The sequence below is a fragment of the Channa argus genome, chromosome 20 (assembly GCF_033026475.1).
Source record: "Channa argus isolate prfri chromosome 20, Channa argus male v1.0, whole genome shotgun sequence".
In the NCBI taxonomy this organism is placed as follows: Eukaryota; Metazoa; Chordata; class Actinopteri; order Anabantiformes; family Channidae; genus Channa; species Channa argus.
The window spans coordinates 1249103-1266617 of NC_090216.1; the positions used below are offsets into that span (position 1 = coordinate 1249103).

The 17515-nt window shown below is 40.4% G+C and overlaps 1 protein-coding gene across 5 annotated transcripts; it reads left to right on the plus strand.

The window, feature by feature from the left end:
- The first annotated feature begins 148 nt into the window (after positions 1-148).
- On the plus strand, positions 149-16223 carry grb7 (growth factor receptor bound protein 7). 5 transcript variants are annotated; one of them, XR_010911881.1, is made up of 15 exons: positions 149-306; positions 3448-3622; positions 4902-5028; positions 8378-8534; positions 8626-8747; positions 9693-9767; positions 10339-10476; positions 10635-10745; positions 12401-12499; positions 12684-12767; positions 12910-13033; positions 13500-13557; positions 13673-13760; positions 14648-14741; positions 14845-14986. XR_010911881.1 is itself a non-coding variant. In XM_067488914.1 (15 exons), exons 2-15 carry the CDS (start codon positions 3456-3458, stop codon positions 14989-14991), a joined length of 1584 nt encoding a protein of 527 aa, XP_067345015.1. In that variant the 5' UTR covers positions 149-306; positions 3448-3455; the 3' UTR covers positions 14992-16223. The 5 variants fall into 5 exon arrangements, 4 of the variants coding, with proteins under 4 accessions (XP_067345015.1, XP_067345016.1, XP_067345017.1 ...); XM_067488914.1 differs by having other exon boundaries at positions 12910-13026; positions 14845-16223; XM_067488915.1 differs by lacking the exon at positions 13673-13760 and having other exon boundaries at positions 14845-16223.
- The last annotated feature ends 1292 nt before the right edge of the window (positions 16224-17515 follow it).

Sequence of the window (17515 nt, forward strand, 5' to 3'; positions counted from 1 at the left end):
TATTTGTATTAGTACTTGTAATGAACTGCTCGGACTTTAAACCCATTTGAACCCATTTGAACTCAGTGACTTTTGGAATTCAGACAGAGTCAACGGCCTCGGTGGGCGGAAGTGGGCGGGGCCTCGCACACCTGTCGACTAAACTCCTCCCTCCTCAGCAACGGTTGTCGGCACTCTGTTCTGTCGCTGTACGTTGTTTTGTTTCCCCGTCGCACAAGAAGAGATAAAGGCCAAGTTCGGAATCACAGCTGGGGTCATGACGCTGTCTGTCGGCTGAGAGTCGTCGAACGAAGACGCAGCTTTCGGGTGAGTTTTGTTGAAGGCTTTCAGCGATGCTAACAAGCTAGTGGCAACAGGTGCAGCTCGGCTCCCACCACGAATGTAACTGTCAAGTGAAACTGTGGATTTAGCCGAATTTACAAGTGTCTCCAGATCAATTTATTAAAAAGAACTTTTTACTTCATAGAGCTTTGTTTAGGACGGGAGACTCATTTTCTTCAGTTTCATTATGAAGTGTTCGCGCTGGGCCACAACCTGCGTTAGCGTCGATTTTATTATTTTTACAACTTCGTCCAGCTGTTGCTCGTCGTCTCCTTGATAAAAAGCCGAGTAATCCCAGATAATCTCACATTACTTGACATGAGCTTCGGGTATTTAAGGTGGATCTGTTATTGGGTTCCTTTACACAGGTAACACAGTGTGTGTGTTAATCAGTGTGATACAAATGTTTTGCTAGCTTTTCTTGTAAAATGAACCTTATCAGTTTCAGTAGTGACCTTATCAACTTTTCCATTGTCCTGCATTTTTTCTTGTTTTATATCAACTTCGACTAAATTAATTTTGGTTTCCTGTCAGTACCTTTTAATACTTTATCTTTGACTGTAATAAAGTGTTTTTTTTACTATTGTCTGACGTTTTATGGACTAAGTAATAAGGTGTTAAATGGTATTAATAGACAAATCCATAATTAATATAATTATTTATTAGTTGCAGCCTTAAATCTAAATATTTAGTAAGTGCTGTATAAATAGCTTAAGTAATTAATGAAAACTTAATGAAACTGATTTATTTCATCTCTTCAGTCGTGTTTTCCTCCTTTTTCATTAATGTATATCTTTAGACTTAAACATCACATTTGAAGACATAATCTGGGCTTTAAGGTCATGATACAGACCCCTTCTTAAGTCATGGTGAACTGAAATTCTCAAAAATCCAACATCTTCAATAATCGCAGGCCTATATTTAGGACCAGCTCCGTATGACGATTTTCTTGTGGATTAGTGTTGGAGTTCCAGCCTTTTCTCTGTAAACCTAGCACCTGTTTACACACAGGTGTTTACGCGTGTACCAGTCCATACTACATGTAGAGTTTTGCTGTGTGTGTGTGTGTGTGGAGAATAAAGGAAATATTCCGATTCTCCCTGGCAGCAGCCTTCCCTGCCTCCTCGCCTGATCAAAGCGCTGCGTCTCTTTCGAAACCTGCAGGCTGCGTGATCTGCATAGCAATAATGGAAAAACAAACCCTGTCTTCTGGACATTGTGTTGGAGAGAACAGAGCCTCAAAGCTCGATTCAGTGATTATGGTAACAAAGATCTTGGTGCTGACTCTCAAGTCATTTTCAGGAGGGAGATGTGGCTAAAATATCACAAAAAGGGGGATTTTAAATAATACACTTAATCCTTCAGATATTACACAAATCCTCGCACCTTTAGTTATTAAGTTAAGTATTCATTTTGAAAATGCTTAGTCTGTTTAAAATATATGTTTTTTTTTATATCAAACAGAGAATATGGATGGAAAAGTGAGCCATAATTATAATAGATATTTGCATCTTTGCGTGGCAGCCGCACTCATCGGTGTGTGAGAGTTGTTCATTTGTCTGTCTTTGTAGTCCGCCTCAGTTTTGTTGTTGTCTCTCTGTTGGTATGTCCCCGTTTCTTTGTCGGTGTTTCGTGTCTGTTGTCGTGTGACTTTGAAGTTTTGGCTCTGTTGTTTTGCAGCCCTTTGTACTCATAAGTCTCTTTCTAGTCATTTTGTGTCCCTTTTGAAGTAACTTTACTCTGTAGTTGTTTCCTGTCTATTTGTTGTTTTGAGTCTTTGCTGTAACACATTTTTGTAGTAATTCATGTTTTGCAGCTCTGTGTAGTAAGTTGATGTATTTTTTAAGTTTTAAAAATAGTTTAGCTTTTCTTTGCAGTTTTTTTCATTTTATATTGTCCCTTTGTAGGTGTTGTATGTCTCCTCTGAAGCTGTTTGAGGTGTGTGTTTGCAGCTCTTTGTACTCGTCTCTGTAATCGTCTGTCAAAGTAATGTGTAGTTGTAGTGTAGTGGTTTTAAGTGTATTTGTTTGTTTTAGGATTCAAGCCTCTAACCTGCTGTAGAGACAGAAATACAAAGCCCGATGAAACAATAATAATAATAATAATAATAATAATAATAATAGGCTGCCATCTGTTAAAAAGAAAGCAGGAACTTGTGTGTAGTGCATAATTTACAGCCATATTTTACGTCATCACTCAGTATTTTTGGAAATGGTTCGTGGCAGTCGAGTATTTGTTGTAGGTGTGGAAAGTCTGGTTCAGATGTTCCTCTGGCTCCACGCCACCATTCGGTCTATTGTGAGTATGAAAGCATGACTCAGAGCTGCTGTTGTGCTCGTGGTGTGTTAATTTGAGGAATGTGTAATCATTACAAACAGCCTGTTCTCTGTGTGTGTGTGTGTGTGTGTGTGTGTGTGATAATTGGCTGCAGATCTAAAAATGTCATCACTACAAAACTTTAATAGTGAAAGTGATGGTCGACATATCAGATGTTAATATCAGATAATTTATAAACACCAACTATTTTCTAATAAAATATTAAAGGACTAAGGAAGTTTCAGAGCATTAATGTAATTTTACACACTGAACTAAAGTCGCCCTTTAATTGTTATCTCAGACTAAGGATATTTCAACCTCTTGGAGCTTGGAGTCTGTCATTGGGCAAGAGGTGGGGTCCATCCTAGACAGGTCTCCAGTGAGAGACACACACAGACGGAACCATTCGCACTCACATTTGTGGGAGGAAACCCACACAAGCACAGGGAGAACCTGCAAACTCCACACAGAACGGCTGCAGCCAGATGAAATTTGAACCAGTGAAGCTTTACACATTCAACAAAAGACCATTACTTCATAGACTAATAGTTATAGTGGTAGTTAGTGTCTCTTTTTAGGACTTTTGTGTCTCCTGGACATTCAGTAATCCTCACCCAGCACCATGTAATTGTATTGATGCAGCCTACAGTTGTGTGCAAAAGTTTAAATCCCCTTATTAAAAAAAAAATTAATTAACATAATATTTAAAGCACATTCAGCTTTAAAAAAAGTCCTAATTGACATTAAAATCTCAGATTCAGCTGTTTGAAAAATGCCGCTGCTGACCTCTGCCTCCTGCCTCTCCCTCAGGTGACGTGATGGAAGTGGCAGGTTCCTGGACCGAAGTATTTGAGGGCTCAGAGAGCAAGCAGAGGTCCGGAGAAGCAGACAAGCTGTTGGCCAGCTCCACCCTGCCTCTGGATCCTCTGGCGGCTGAGTCTCCGTCCATTTGCCGCTCCCAGCCCATCTCAATCACCCCAAACCGGTATGAGCAGCAGGAATGTGGCAGCATTACTCACTGTGGGCAGAATCTGATTACGTTGCTCAACATGCAGCAGAGTGGACGTGAGGCAGTAGATGTCTCTTAGGAGGTGGTGGATGTTGACTCATCAGTGACTCATCAGTGACTCACTGGACGTCTAAAGAAGTATCTAGTCCCTTTTAACGCACGTCCTCCCAGCCTTAGAGACCCAAGTAATAAATCCGTGATTGAAAAGTGGGCTGGGCTTCTGTAGTGTGGGTGATTAGAGAAGTAATATTCAGATTCCTCTTCACATAAAAAGAGAATAGAATGAGGCTTATACGTCAATTCGTACTGAAAACTTTTAATAGCTGCACAAAGAAACATTTTTCTATGAACAACAGATCATTAACTACATATCTTCCCACTCTGCAGTTGCCCATTTCTAGCATCAACCTTCACTCTGGTTCACTCTGTCAGCATCCAGTCATCATACTGTTTCTGGCTCCAGACTCACTTTATCATGCTGCAGCGTTTAGTAGTCGTCATTTAGTCCCTTTTCACTTGTGACAGGAAGAAAAACCTAACATTACACACAGATGTTGATGAACTTAGGAACTATTACAAACAAGTTACACATAGAAACAGTGGAATAATATATACACTCACCAGCCACCTGTTCACCTGCTCGTTAACGCAATTATCCGGTAAGCCAATCGCATGGCAGCAGCTTGGAGCACCTGAAATCACCCACTACTCACTTTATAGTGTGTTCGTCAATTTCTATTAGTGTCTGAATGTTATGTGTAAATCTATAGTACTCTGTCTCCCACAATGCAATGCTCCCAATTTTAGAGATGAATAGATTATCGTTGCCCACCTCAAACAGCTGTTAGTGATGACGGTACGTGACAGCAGTAATTAAGTGTCTGAGATGTCAATTGACTGCTCACTATTGAACTAGAGAACAGGTGGTTCTAATGTTTTGGCCACCTCATTCAATTTAAATGGGGAGTTCCAAAACATTACAACCACCTCTTCTTATAATCACTCCACTACCCACTTTGATGTCAAAAACTAAAGTTGGTCATAATGTGATACTGAATGAGTGAGTACAGGGTGACTTTGGACACACACATGGTTGAGACAATCTGCTGATGTTGTTGGCTCATTGTCGTTCTCTAGAAGAAGTTTAATAACCACTTTTATGTTTTATATGTGTGTGTGTGTGTGTGAAAAGTGAAAATGTCTGGTTCTGACTTTCATGTGTGCTTTTGTTCATTTCTGTTCCACTTTTTTCCAGGGGGAAAGGCGTAGAGTCCTTGTCTTCCTCTGTCCCATCCATACCCAACCCCTTTCCAGAGCTGTGCAGCCCCTCGAAGTCTCCAGTGCTCGTTAGTTCACTTCCTCCACCATCCAGTGACAAACATGTGAGTGCAAAGCATCTGAATTGGTTATATACATGTACAGATATACACTCTCTGTTGGACTTCTTGGGTTCAGTATTTATTCTATAAACTAGACTGAGTTCACTTCACTTCTCTGCGTCATTCTCAGTCATTTCTTTCTATGAACCCGGGAATATCCAATATTTTCTGAAAGCTTTTTTAAATATCACCTGTGTAAGTTAATGTGTGTTAAACCACATCTGAAATGGTTCCATCAAAGGCCCTGTTTCAGCAACATTTGTTAAAATTAGGGATGTCTCCATCCTGCCTTTGTACTTCTACTCATAAAACTTCTCCGATTCTGCACATTGCGCTCTGCTGGTAGGTGGAGGTGGAAAAATGTAGATAAATGATGAGGACAAAAGTAAAGCTGAATGCAGGCTCTTCTGTGCTAACAGTATTTTGAAATCCTTTAGTATTTGTGAGTCACATCAGCAGCAATGATGGTTATATACAGTAACTAAATGTTACCTGAAGATCTTTTTGTTTTCCAAAGTTATTTTACCGTATTTGACCTACTGTCCATGTTGTCCACGCGTTTCCATTCAGGATCTCACCCTAAATCTGTGCTTTGTTCATCTGATGCTCATACTAGAAGCAAAAGAGTTTAGTACTTCAATCAATGAAATAAAAATTTATTAATTCAGAGAAGTAAGTACTTGTACTCACTCTGGGTTTTAGGAAATTACTGAGCCTTTTTTAAACAAGAAACTGTGAGGTGAAATTTTCAGTAGAGTTTATTGCTGTTGTTAGAAAAATAGAGCAGAATATTATTAGCACAGATTTATTTAATGTGTTAGTCCCAGCACACCTGCCCAGCTGTGTAGGGTCTGACAGGTGTGTCTTAACTCACTGTAGCTGCAGGTTGGTTGACAATGCGACTGACAGGTGAGTAGTGTTGACTCTGAAACGCTGCAGCGGCGTGTCACAAATGAGGAAGAAGAGACAAAAACACGCTGCGTTGTGTTTTGTTGGAATAAAAATGTCAGTGTTAAACTACATGGCCAGTAATAAGTAAGTGGACACCGTGTGCATACACATTTATGTGGGTTAAGTCTGGGGTGTTTTTCTGCTTTAAATACAGAAAATCTTCAGTATTTCTCTAAAATGTTAAACATTAACTAACAAAGAACCAACAACATGTAGTTATTGTGTTGTGTTATCACTCACTCAATTTTATCATCACGTCGGTGAGATAATCCGTCTACTTCCGACCAGTGACAGGAGCTCTGAGAATGTTTATTATGGATCCCAAATCTCGTGCCTTTTATTGTTTTGCTTACATGTGAACAAAGGCTGTAGACGGGACAGAAGGCAGAGGGCTGATTTGTCACCTGTGTGGTGGAGGTTTTAGATGAGGTGTTAATCCTGTCAAAGAGTGAGCTGCTTCAACTGTAAAACTGCTGCAGGGCCAGTGGCTGCTTTGTTTCCTTTTATTTAATAGGTTTTCCTGTGTAAGCAAACAGTGTGACATGTAAAGTGGGTTTGGTGTAGATTAGCAGATTAAACACAAATTCAGCACCGCTCCTTTCAGATTGTGTTAAATGGTTTTTGAATATCAGATGTGATCTCTGCTACTCGTCGTGCTTTCTCAGGCCTGTGTTCTGAGCACAGTACCTGCTCGGAGTAAACACATTTCCCTCCACTCTGCTTCCTCTTTCATGTAATCTGTTGACTGAGCGGATATTGACATCGACGTTTCCACTTGAAGAATGTTCCTCCCCCGTGAGCTTCTTCACTCTATATACTTGGTTATTATTTGTGCTGAGTGACAGCAGCACTCACCGAACCGGTCAGTGCTTTCTGGTTGGGCAGGTTTGTTTTCATTTGAACCAAAACACACTGCTGAATCCAGGCGCCGCATCAGACAAATGTCCTGATCCTCGAATAACCTGCAGTTCACCTCAGCAGCTCCAGGCCTATTCTCTAATCTGATCTTTTCTTAAACAAACACTGAAAAGGTCAGAGAAGTGCTCAGGACATGGAGGGTTAGTTATAGAAAGACACAAACTTCGGTTGATCTTCAAGAGACAGAGTAAGAAACTTGTTTTGACGTCTTGTTCAAGAAATTTCTTGGCCTCAGGCTTGAACCACTGCTGACACGATGCCAGACTCAGCTGTGAGATTAGGTGTTTACTACGTTACTCAGTCCCAGATGCTGTGGATCAGGTGGAATGTAGCTCAGTGTAATTTACTACATTGTACCCGGCTCCACTGCAGCTTAGGAAAAATTCTGGAATTGTAACAACCAAAGTGCACTGTGGGTAAAACCCTCAAAAAGTATTAGTGTTGCTGTTTTTTTTTTTCATACTTTTACAGCTAATTTATCTGATAATTTCCAATGAAAATCTGATCTTATTGTGGAGAGTGGTTTCTTTGTCACAAAAATGTTGACCAAAGTATGTATTTCTTTATTAAAAGTTCTCCAAAGGCTCAGAACATCCCACAACTAACTGTGATGGTCATTCTCAGCCTTTGGAGCTCTTTATTTAATAAACCTTTCTAATTATTTTTTAAAAAGAGGGCACAGGCAAAGAAGCTCAAAATATGAAACCATCGTGTCACCGTGGAAATGCAACAACCTGGCTGCATAGATTAGCAACCAGAACATTAAAACCGCTGACAGGTGAAATCAATGGCATCAGTTATCTTGATACAGCACCCACTAGAATGTTGGTGGGTTTTTAAGTGAAACAAATGTTTCCGCAGCCATTCATTATTATTATTATTGGGTTTGTGTTATGTGGCAGGTAATTCATTTTCTTTTCTTCCTGAGAAGTCGTAGATGTGCAGCCTGTCACCTGCAGCTCGCCGTCCCATCAGCTCACTGAGGCAACATTTAAGAAAGTGCTGATAAATGACAAAATTACTGTTTTGTTTTGTTTCTCCTTCCTTACAATTCAAACCACCTTGTGCGGGGGCCTGGTGGCTTAGTGGTAGAGCTTAGAAGGTTGGGTTGCAGAAGGCTGCGGATTCGAATCCCATCCCACCAGGTGTGGCCCTGCCAGTCCCAAGCCTCCATAAACTGGGAGGGTTGCGTGGTAAAAAAACACACATGCAGAAGATGTTGAGCTGTGGCCACCCCTGAAGGATCAAGCCGAAGTTAAAGTTTTCTCTAGGTGAAAGATTTTAATTTGAAGCAGCAGCGGTACGAAGATTTCTGATAGTGTTTACAGTATGAAGAGAGGTTATTAATGAACCTAAGGTCACACATTGTAGAAAAAGTGCAGAGTACAGACGTATCAGGAATCCTAAGGAATTAGGAGTGTGGTAAATGAGTGTTTTTACTTCTGAATCTGAAAGCTTCTACTGCTCCTCTTCCTCCTGTTAGATGATAAAGGTGTATGGCGAGGACAGTCACAGTAGACCGGTGTGGATTTCTCCTGGAGCTACAGCCAAAGAGGTGTGTCACATGTTGGTCCAAACCGCCCACTGCAGCGATCAGGAGAACTGGGCTTTGCTCGAAGTCTATCCCACCTTAGGCCTGGGTGAGACTGGGCTTTATAATCAAATCTAAATGAGCTTCAAGTACCAAATTAAAACGGTTACATTGTCTTTAATGGTCTCCTGTCTCCTCAGAGAGATGTCTGGAGGACCACGAGGTCGTGCTGGTCGTTCAGGCAGGCTGGTCTCCAAAGGGTGACACAAGACTCATGTTCTGCAAAAACTACGCCAAGTATGAGTTCTTCAGGAAACCAATGGTAAATAGTCTGTAGGCGTTTAACTTTGTGGGATAAAGTCTCCTTTTCTTTTAGATAACAAAAGCCCCGAAGCAGAAACAAACAAGATTTTCAGTCTTTATTAAACACGTCGGTACAGTAAATGTTGACAAGACCTGATGTAATGTGGTTACTGATCCTGAATGATTGGCAGGTTGCGTGCTGGTGCACACACCTCAGATATCTGTTGTTTGTGCTGTTAAACAAAGGTGACAACTCTCTTTGGAAACTGGTTTGGAGGAACCTCCCACCGGCGTCTCCGAGACTTATGCCCACAGTGCCTCCAGATGGCACAAAGGGGAATCTCATCACGGGTCTATTGACGCTTCCAGCTGCGTTATGCAAACAGGATTTAGAAATGCACAGTCAGCTGCTGATTACGCCAATAAATGTGTTAGGATTCAGGTAGTTACGAGTCTATTAAATTTCAGAAACAACAAGGGAATAAAGGCCCAGTGTATTTGTCTAGAGCCTGAAGTTTTGTCTTATAGTTTCTGTTTGACCAGTTTCCAATGGTAAAATTTTTTTTTTCTATTTCAAAAGGCTGGATCACAATTTTTTGCTTGAAAAAAAAGGGAGTGTTTTATCAATGTTGTTGATCAAATTATCAGTTAATTTAACTAATCGAGTTCAGCTCTGCAGTCACTTGTGCGACTGTTTTACAAGACATCTGCAGGATCAGTGTCGGGAAATTGAACATTGGTTGGTTTCTTCGCATGACTGATAATCTATCTAAGGCTTTGTCTTAATAATCAAGGTATTAGGTTACCTCTTAAACAACAGAGCATGACTCGTGCAAGGTGTGTTGTTCCTGCACACGAACACGGTTCAGAGCACAACTGCTCATCAGGAGTACTAGGAAAGTGAAAGCAGCACAGATGCAGCTTCTTTGTCTTCAGACTTCACTGACAACATTGTCCTTCCCAGCTCTTTTTCCCAGAGTGCATGATCTCCGACAGCACAGATGTCACCAAGGGGATGACGTCAACGGAGCTCATTCAGGTAAACTGCCCAAAATCAGAAGCCCAGTCACCGCAGTTTGTCAACGTAGAGGAAATCATCAGGAGACATTGGTGCTTCAAAATAACTAACGAAAAGCCTAAAAAAATGAATTCTGTAGATACAGAATTCTCTCGAAGTGAAAATATAACATAAATTGTTGTTTTTAAAAACTTGAAGAGCAAATAATTGGGAGATATGCACCATCAACTGTAACATTGGGAAGAGTTGTAAAACACGTGTTCTCCTCAGTTCCCAAACACATCGCAAGAGGTGATGCAACAGCACTACTCTCATGAGAGGGGGTCTATGCCACGGTCATCTTCATGTTCGGAGGCCCCCGTCCTGCACGTTCTCACATTTCTGTCCCTCTAGACATTAGTCAAAGCATCATGAAATACATAGAAATATGTAAAGGATAAATAACACTTTTCTGGAAACAGGCTTGTAAACTGCAGAGTAGTTGAATTGTAAATTGTATTTTTTTTCTTTTCTGGATCAATAATAATCATAAAAATGCACTGATTATTTTTGGATTAGCAAATGCTAATAATGAGCCCTGGGTATTCTACAGAACCTCCTCCGATCTGGGACATGTCCAGAGATCCAGGGTTTCCTACAGACCAAAGAGCCCAATCGTAGGGCCTGGAAGAAAATCTACTTTTTGCTCAGACCCTCTGGGCTCTACTGCTCCAGCAAAGGCTCCTCCAAGGTCAGCGGTGCAGCTTTTAATCACACTTAGTCTCTGAGGTCAAAGTGAAATAATCAAAGAACAGCTGCATGGTGTCACAACTGCAAGACAGTCATTTTACTTCAAAGTCTTCTTTTATTTAGTCTTTGAACATGTGTTTCTGTATTCTGGGGGATTAGGAGCCTCGACACCTGTGTTATGTGGCTGATCTGCAAGACTTCAACGTGTACACTGTGGTGAACAGCCGTAAACTGTACGGTGCACCCACAGGCTTCACCTTCTGCATCAAGGTGAGTACGTCCTCTGAGCGTTACAAAGACAGGATTAGGACTGTTGGACTTGAGATACAGTGTGTGGCGTTGGCTTGTGTGCAAGTTAAACCAACCCCCATCTGCCAGCTCAGATTTAGCATTCGTGTCATTCCCTTGGTGCTTCATTCAATATTGTTCAACAGAACCATCTAATTCTTCTGCATCACTAACTCACAAACATACAGTCGTATCAAACTTAGCGGTTTGCTGCTCAATAGAATACTGTGCTAATGCTACACACAGAAAACTAGTGAAGGTGTTTTGCAGTAAGTATCTATTACTGATCGTGTCCACGTGATTACGTGTCCACTTACTCCTTCAGCTGTTCAGTGCTCCACTGTCATCACCGCTGGTAACAGCCACGGCTGGAGACATTATGTTTTCAGATTGTCCATCTATCTGTCTCATTCTTGTTCAAACAGTATCTCAGGAATAGCCTGAGAGGAACTTGATCACATCTGGCACAGTTCACTTGTTCTCACAGATTAACTGATTAGACAGACAGATGTAAACTGCAGCTTGACTTGTTGACATCTGAACGATAAAAAATGAATTACATGTTTGATAGTTTGTTGTGTCAGTCTTTTAGCTCATTGTTTTGGTTTTTAAACACATGAAATATCCTCTTTAACTTACTGGTTGGTTGGGCTCCTCACTGAGGAATATTACAGAATTACAGCTGGTCCAGCTGGTGCAGCTCTCTTCTGGGATCAGAAGGAAAGGCTAAAAGCTAAAAACGGATTGGTTTACATCAGTAATTTTAATCCCATTGTTTAAATAAAATCCTTTTAATTTCATGTTAATGCTATTAAAGAATATGTTAAAAGTGCATTTGTCACCAGGAAGAGCAGCTGCTGGGTTGAGGCAAGCTAATGCTGTGTAGAGCTGAGGGGAACCTTTGAGTCTCTGCGCGTTATTTAATCCCATTCTTTTTTTTATTTTGAATTAATAATACAAAAATAACTAGCGTAGGTTTAATGCTTCCCTTGTGTCCCAGCGATACTTTGTTGGAAACTGAAACCCTCACCACTTGTAATCTGCCATGATGTAGTGCCACTGAGTCTTTCTGGATCCTTGAGTTCCCTTTATCATCTGTGTTGAAGTGAAAGCAGTCAGTAAAGGATAACTGCTGATATTCTCAGTTTTTCCTTATTGTTTGCAGATCTCCTGGAAATAGTAAAACCAATAATGATAAAGTCTGATTAATCAAAAATACAGATATGATCCACACTGTTGGAATAGATCACATGTTCCTTCAATACCATAGAAAATAAACTCCAGCATTAAATGTGCATTAAACTGCTGCAGAAAATAGTCCCAAACAAAAGGACCACTCTCCCCTGTTTGAGCAGTGTTTGCTTAAAGCTTTGAGAAAATATCTTCAATTAAATTGTTTTGGGTGTTTTTAAAGATTTATATGTTTAGTAGGAACTGACTCACTGAAAACCACTAACTTGTGGTTTGTTTTCTTTACAAGAAGCACCGTTGCCTTTCAATTTCAAATTTAAGAAGTACAAATATTTTCAATAATGATGCTGATCTGTTAAGATGAGCTGTGGTAATCGCATCATTTAGTGTGTGTGTCTGTGTGTGTGTCTGTGTGTGTGTGTGTGTGTGTGTGTCTGTGTTCACAGCCTTCCAGAAATCCTGTCCGTGCTCAGGACCTGAAGATCTTGTGTGCAGAAAATGAACAGACACGCACTTGTTGGACATCTGCTTTTAGATTGTTCAAGGTTGTACATCAGTATTACAATGATAGAATCCTCCTCCAAAGCATTTTACTCAGATTGAAAGTAATAGTGTTTGGAAAATACAGTACTAAACAGAATTTTACAATAGTATCATATTTATTCTCTTGTGTAAGTGCAGACAGCAGGATGACTGAATCATTTATTTTGTGTGTTTATTTGTGGTCAGTATGGGAAACAGCTGCAGTGTAACTACCAGTTGTCCAAGTTGGCCCCACTGAGCCTGGAGCGAAGCAGCCTCTCAGACAACAAAGTGAGCTCAGACGTTGTGTAACATGGAGTCTGCCCAATGTTTTGCTGGTGTCATCTCACATTTGTGCAGTTCTGTTTTTTTAAACTCTGTGCGTGTGTGTGTGTGTGTGTGTGTGTGTGTGTGTGTGTGTGTGTGTGTGCAGTCAAAGTCAGAGGCCAGCCTTGTGGCCATGGACTTCTCGGGGAAGGCTGGAGGACGAGTCATCCAGAATCCGACAGAGGCCCAGATTGCTGAAAGGGAGGAGGGACAGGCCTGGAGGGTGAGAGGTAGTGGGTGATGTGTGGTGAGGGTCAGGAAAAGGCAGTAATCATTATTATTAAAACCAAATTATCCTTTAATCGAGGTTTGTTATATCCTGAGTTCATCTAAGTGAGAAACCTGAGCAGCCAGACAATCACCTTGGTTTCAAACAAAACGGCAGTTTAGCCAAAAATCTGTTTCCTTTATTCGCCACCTGAGATGAGGAGCAACACGATCATTCATTTGGGGGTCGTCTTTGTGTCTTTCTGAGGAATTAAATTCTATTAATCTGCTTGTTTTACCTCTGTTTTCGGTCTCCACCTACTGAGCGACAGACCAGGCTCGTTAGCTTTTAAATCTCTAAGAAAAACAGACACAGTTGGGGATTTTTTTTTCTAGAGTTGAACTGCAGAATTATGTGATTAAATAAATGTTTATTAACGCAGCTTAGTGAACTCCTCCAAAAATGCTGTGACCTTTTTCTGTTTGCAGAGGAGAGAAACCCTGAGGTGCAGTCTGCCCAACTTGAACTGCAGCGTGAGGCCTTCCTGTAAGTCCATATGAGAGGAGACAAGGTCCTGATCCACTGCTTCTGTACTGTACACTCACTTCATCGTGCATTTGTTTTTTTGTGTGTGTGTGTGTGTGTGTGTGTGTGTGTGTAGCCATCCACAAAACTCAGCCGTGGTTTCATGGTGGTGTGTCCAGAAAAGACACGGAGAGACTAATAGAGAAGCAGGGGCTGGTGGACGGGTGAGTGGAAGCTGACTCACTCACTTCATTTTTGCACAGAATAAATCCACTTTGGTCTGAATTAAAGGGGTTTGTTGCTCTTTACCTTTGGCTGGTTGCTTTCTGTGTCTGGAGCACTTTGTTTGGGTTACTGAGCCAAATTTGCAAATCACAGATGTTTGATTCACATCAGATTTCTGTGACAGATTCAGATTCTTCCAATGTGCATTTGTTGGTACTAAAACTACAACTCTCCATTAAATAAAATCCATCCATCCATCACTCAAACATGATGTAAAATTAAGCCCTTAAATGTGCATTTAGCTAATGATTTTAAGGTTATTTCTCCTCAAACATTGTGTGTTTATGTGCTGGATGAGGCGTATGTGTCATTTAAACATCTGGCCCCTGGTGAGCATCAGCAACTCTTCTTCTGGTCTTCACAAATCCCATTTGTTCCAGCCATGACGCACGAGATCAGACTTTGATAATGAAGACGTAGATTTTTTTAGACCCTCACCTGATTACATTTTTACCTACTGATCATCATTTCCTCTTCAAATAAACTGACAATACTTTTACCACACACAATTGTTTAAACTGGGATCTTTTCCCACTACAATTAAATATATTCTTCTTCTTTGTTTAATTGGGTTTATTTTACTAAGATATAGGTCATATTTATGCAGAAATTGGAGAAAAGTCTCAAAGTATTAGGATGAGAAATTTTTTTCATGCTGAGAAGTAATGTGAGTATCATGGATTCTGCCCCAGACCACACACACATTAGAGAACCTCGTGTGCTTAGTATATAATCCGATTAGTTGATCAACCAATCGATTTATCCTCCAACCTCTGCATTCAGTTTTCAACCAGGAGACATTTGTTTAATGTCTGTGTTCTTCCAGCATGTTCCTCGTCCGTGATAGCCAGCAGCATGCACAGTGCTTTGTCCTGTCGCTGTGCTACAAGCTGCACACCAAACACTTCCTGGTGATGCCTGTAAGTTCTCCTCATTCTCACAAAGATCATATTGTTTGGGGGTGTGGGGCAGTTCTTTATTATGCATCCTAACTGTGTCTTGACTTGTCCTCTGTCTGTGCAGTATGGGGAAGAAGGCAGCAAGTACTTAACCATGGACGACGGTGCGACACTGTTCTCCGACCTGCTGCAGCTGGTGGAGTTCCACCAACTCAACAAAGGCATCCTGCCTGTCTGCCTCAGACACCCCTGCGTCTGTGTAGCACTGTAAACATGTGCATCCTTTACCTTAAGCCCACCCCTTAATGCATCATCATCATCCAGACCTTTTAACTCCAGTCTGAAGTGTGTACTATGGCTGCATCAGTATCCATAAACCACAGGTGGTAGAGTAGTTACAGAAAAGGATAAAGGTGTGCGTCTCATGAGACGTGTGAGCCAGATGTGCCGCATTTTTAATGACGGTTGGTTTTACTTTTAATGAATGAGCTGCAGTCCCCATGGAGACGGGCTTAATCAGCCACGCGGGGCAGACTTTTGAAGCTTTGGGGACGTTTGGAGAAAGAGCACTTTTTAATGTTGTGCACTGTGATTCAGATCCATGCATTGATGTTGAGAGGGTTCAGCGCTGTGCTGAGGGCTGCAGGAGTGTTTGATTGTGGCTGCACCAGCTGTGGCCATCGGAGGGCACTCTGACTCAAAGCTCAACAGGAATTCGTGTAGGACATGAGGGTCCTGTATCTTGAAGAGGATTGGAATAGTGTGATCATGAAGACAGCCCAGCATTGCAATCATGTAGCATGTAAATTCTTACTTATGTGACTGTGGGAAGTTTTGTACCTTTTTCATGTTTTAATCAGAGAAACGTTATTATAAGCCTAAGCAGTCTTTGAATGCTAATTTTGCACAACAGTGGTGAAGGGAAACCGTCTAGTCTTCAAGATCTGCAACATTTTGATGTATAAAAAAACCAAATATCTGATTAAGAAGTTTTTAAAGGGTACATTAAATCTTTCTGTGGGTTTATGTGAAAGTTTAAAAATGTTACCTCACTCCCAAGGCTGTAAGATGTGTCGACTTTATCTGGTGCACTTCAAAGTTCATCAGCTCCCCAAAGTTTCAGATACATTTCCTACAAATTTTCCCAAAACAAAACAAAAAAGAGGAAATTTCAAACTATTTGGAACAAGCACACTTTTTGAAAACTATTCATAAGACTTTATTCTGTTTAACTAAAGTCTCTAATACCCAGTGGAAATTCCACCTGTAAAATACAGTGATCATTTTGTTTTTGGTAGTTGTATTACCATGTTTACTTTTACTTTAAAGATTTTGCACTTGGCCTTTGAATTTGGTCGTGAAGGAATCATTATTCGTTCAGTCTGAAAGGCCAGTTTACTGTGGTTTGTTGTTTTTATCAGCTAAGGTTTTATATATCTATATAATAAATGTTTTGTTCCCCTTCAGACCTGTTTTATGTTTAATAAATAATTTCACATTAAACTCAGATTTTCATTCATTTCAAAATGATTCTATGTATAGTTACGCAGACCTGTTGATGAGGTTATGGGGGAAGCAGTGGTGTAAGACGGAGCAGTACCACAGTTTAGAAATGGTCCATTACAAGTACAAAATCTTGTTCTGTAGCACAATGATCCCTGAACGTGTGCTGTTATTACACTTTAATATTTAAACAGCATTTTATTGTTGCAGCAGTTTGAAGTTAATTATAAGTATTTTACATAATCTGAAGTGTTTTATGCTTTTGGCAAATTCAGATTTTATATATAAAGTGATGCCAAACACTGATGGGCACATCAGTTTAAAGGTGCTTTTATATTACTTTAGTATTTGTACTACATGCTGCCTCATACTAATACATCTGCACATTTCACAAGGAAATATTGTCTATTTGAGAGCAGTTGTCTGTAAAGATTCTCATTCATCAAGGTCAGGGTTTTTCCAAAAGTGTGGTTCAGTGGGTTTATTTATTCAATCTAAATATATTTAGAATATGCAAGTAGTTTACACAGTCAGATTTTAAACACAAAAAATATTTAACATTTGACAAGCTTTAAAATTGGTACAAACATGTTCCAAAAGCTGAGTTGAGTAAAAATGTCCATAAATCCTGCAAATGTAGTAAAACTACACATTTATACTAAAACAAGTGATAGTCAGAAAACTGCACAGCTCTGCTGATTCTCAAATTCGATTATTACAGCAAGCCTTTATCAGCCCCAAACTGGACTAACTAAAAAAAGAAATCCGGTCCTGACAAAGCCTGTGGTGGAACAACATGAAAGGCAGCCTCAGGGTTACTGTGGAGTCCTGGCAGCGTTCACAGTTCACAGATCCTCTGCTCTGTGGCTCCAGACCTTCTCCGTGTGTGTGGGTCATTAAATACCAGTGTGCTCTGGTAGCCCTTCCTCACCACTGCAGCCTGCTGAGGAGGGGTTGCTATGGCAACAAATTTTTCTCTGTTGGCCTAGATGGGGTAAAAAGAACAGGAGGCAAAATAACTACAAATGTTAACAAGAAACATTCTTGTTATTCCTCTAATATTTATATACATTTCACTCAAACATATGCAAATTGTAAATGTCATTATTTTATTAAGGGAATTATATATTAAATATGCACCCTTTTTTGTTAGGTTTGGAAATATTTTTCTCCTTCTGAAATAACTTTTTATACATTTGAAAAAGTCCAATTGAAGTAATGAGTTTGGACTTAATTACACTTAAGTCATCATACACTCAATCAATTGCAGAGAGCATGAAACGCTCCGTGGA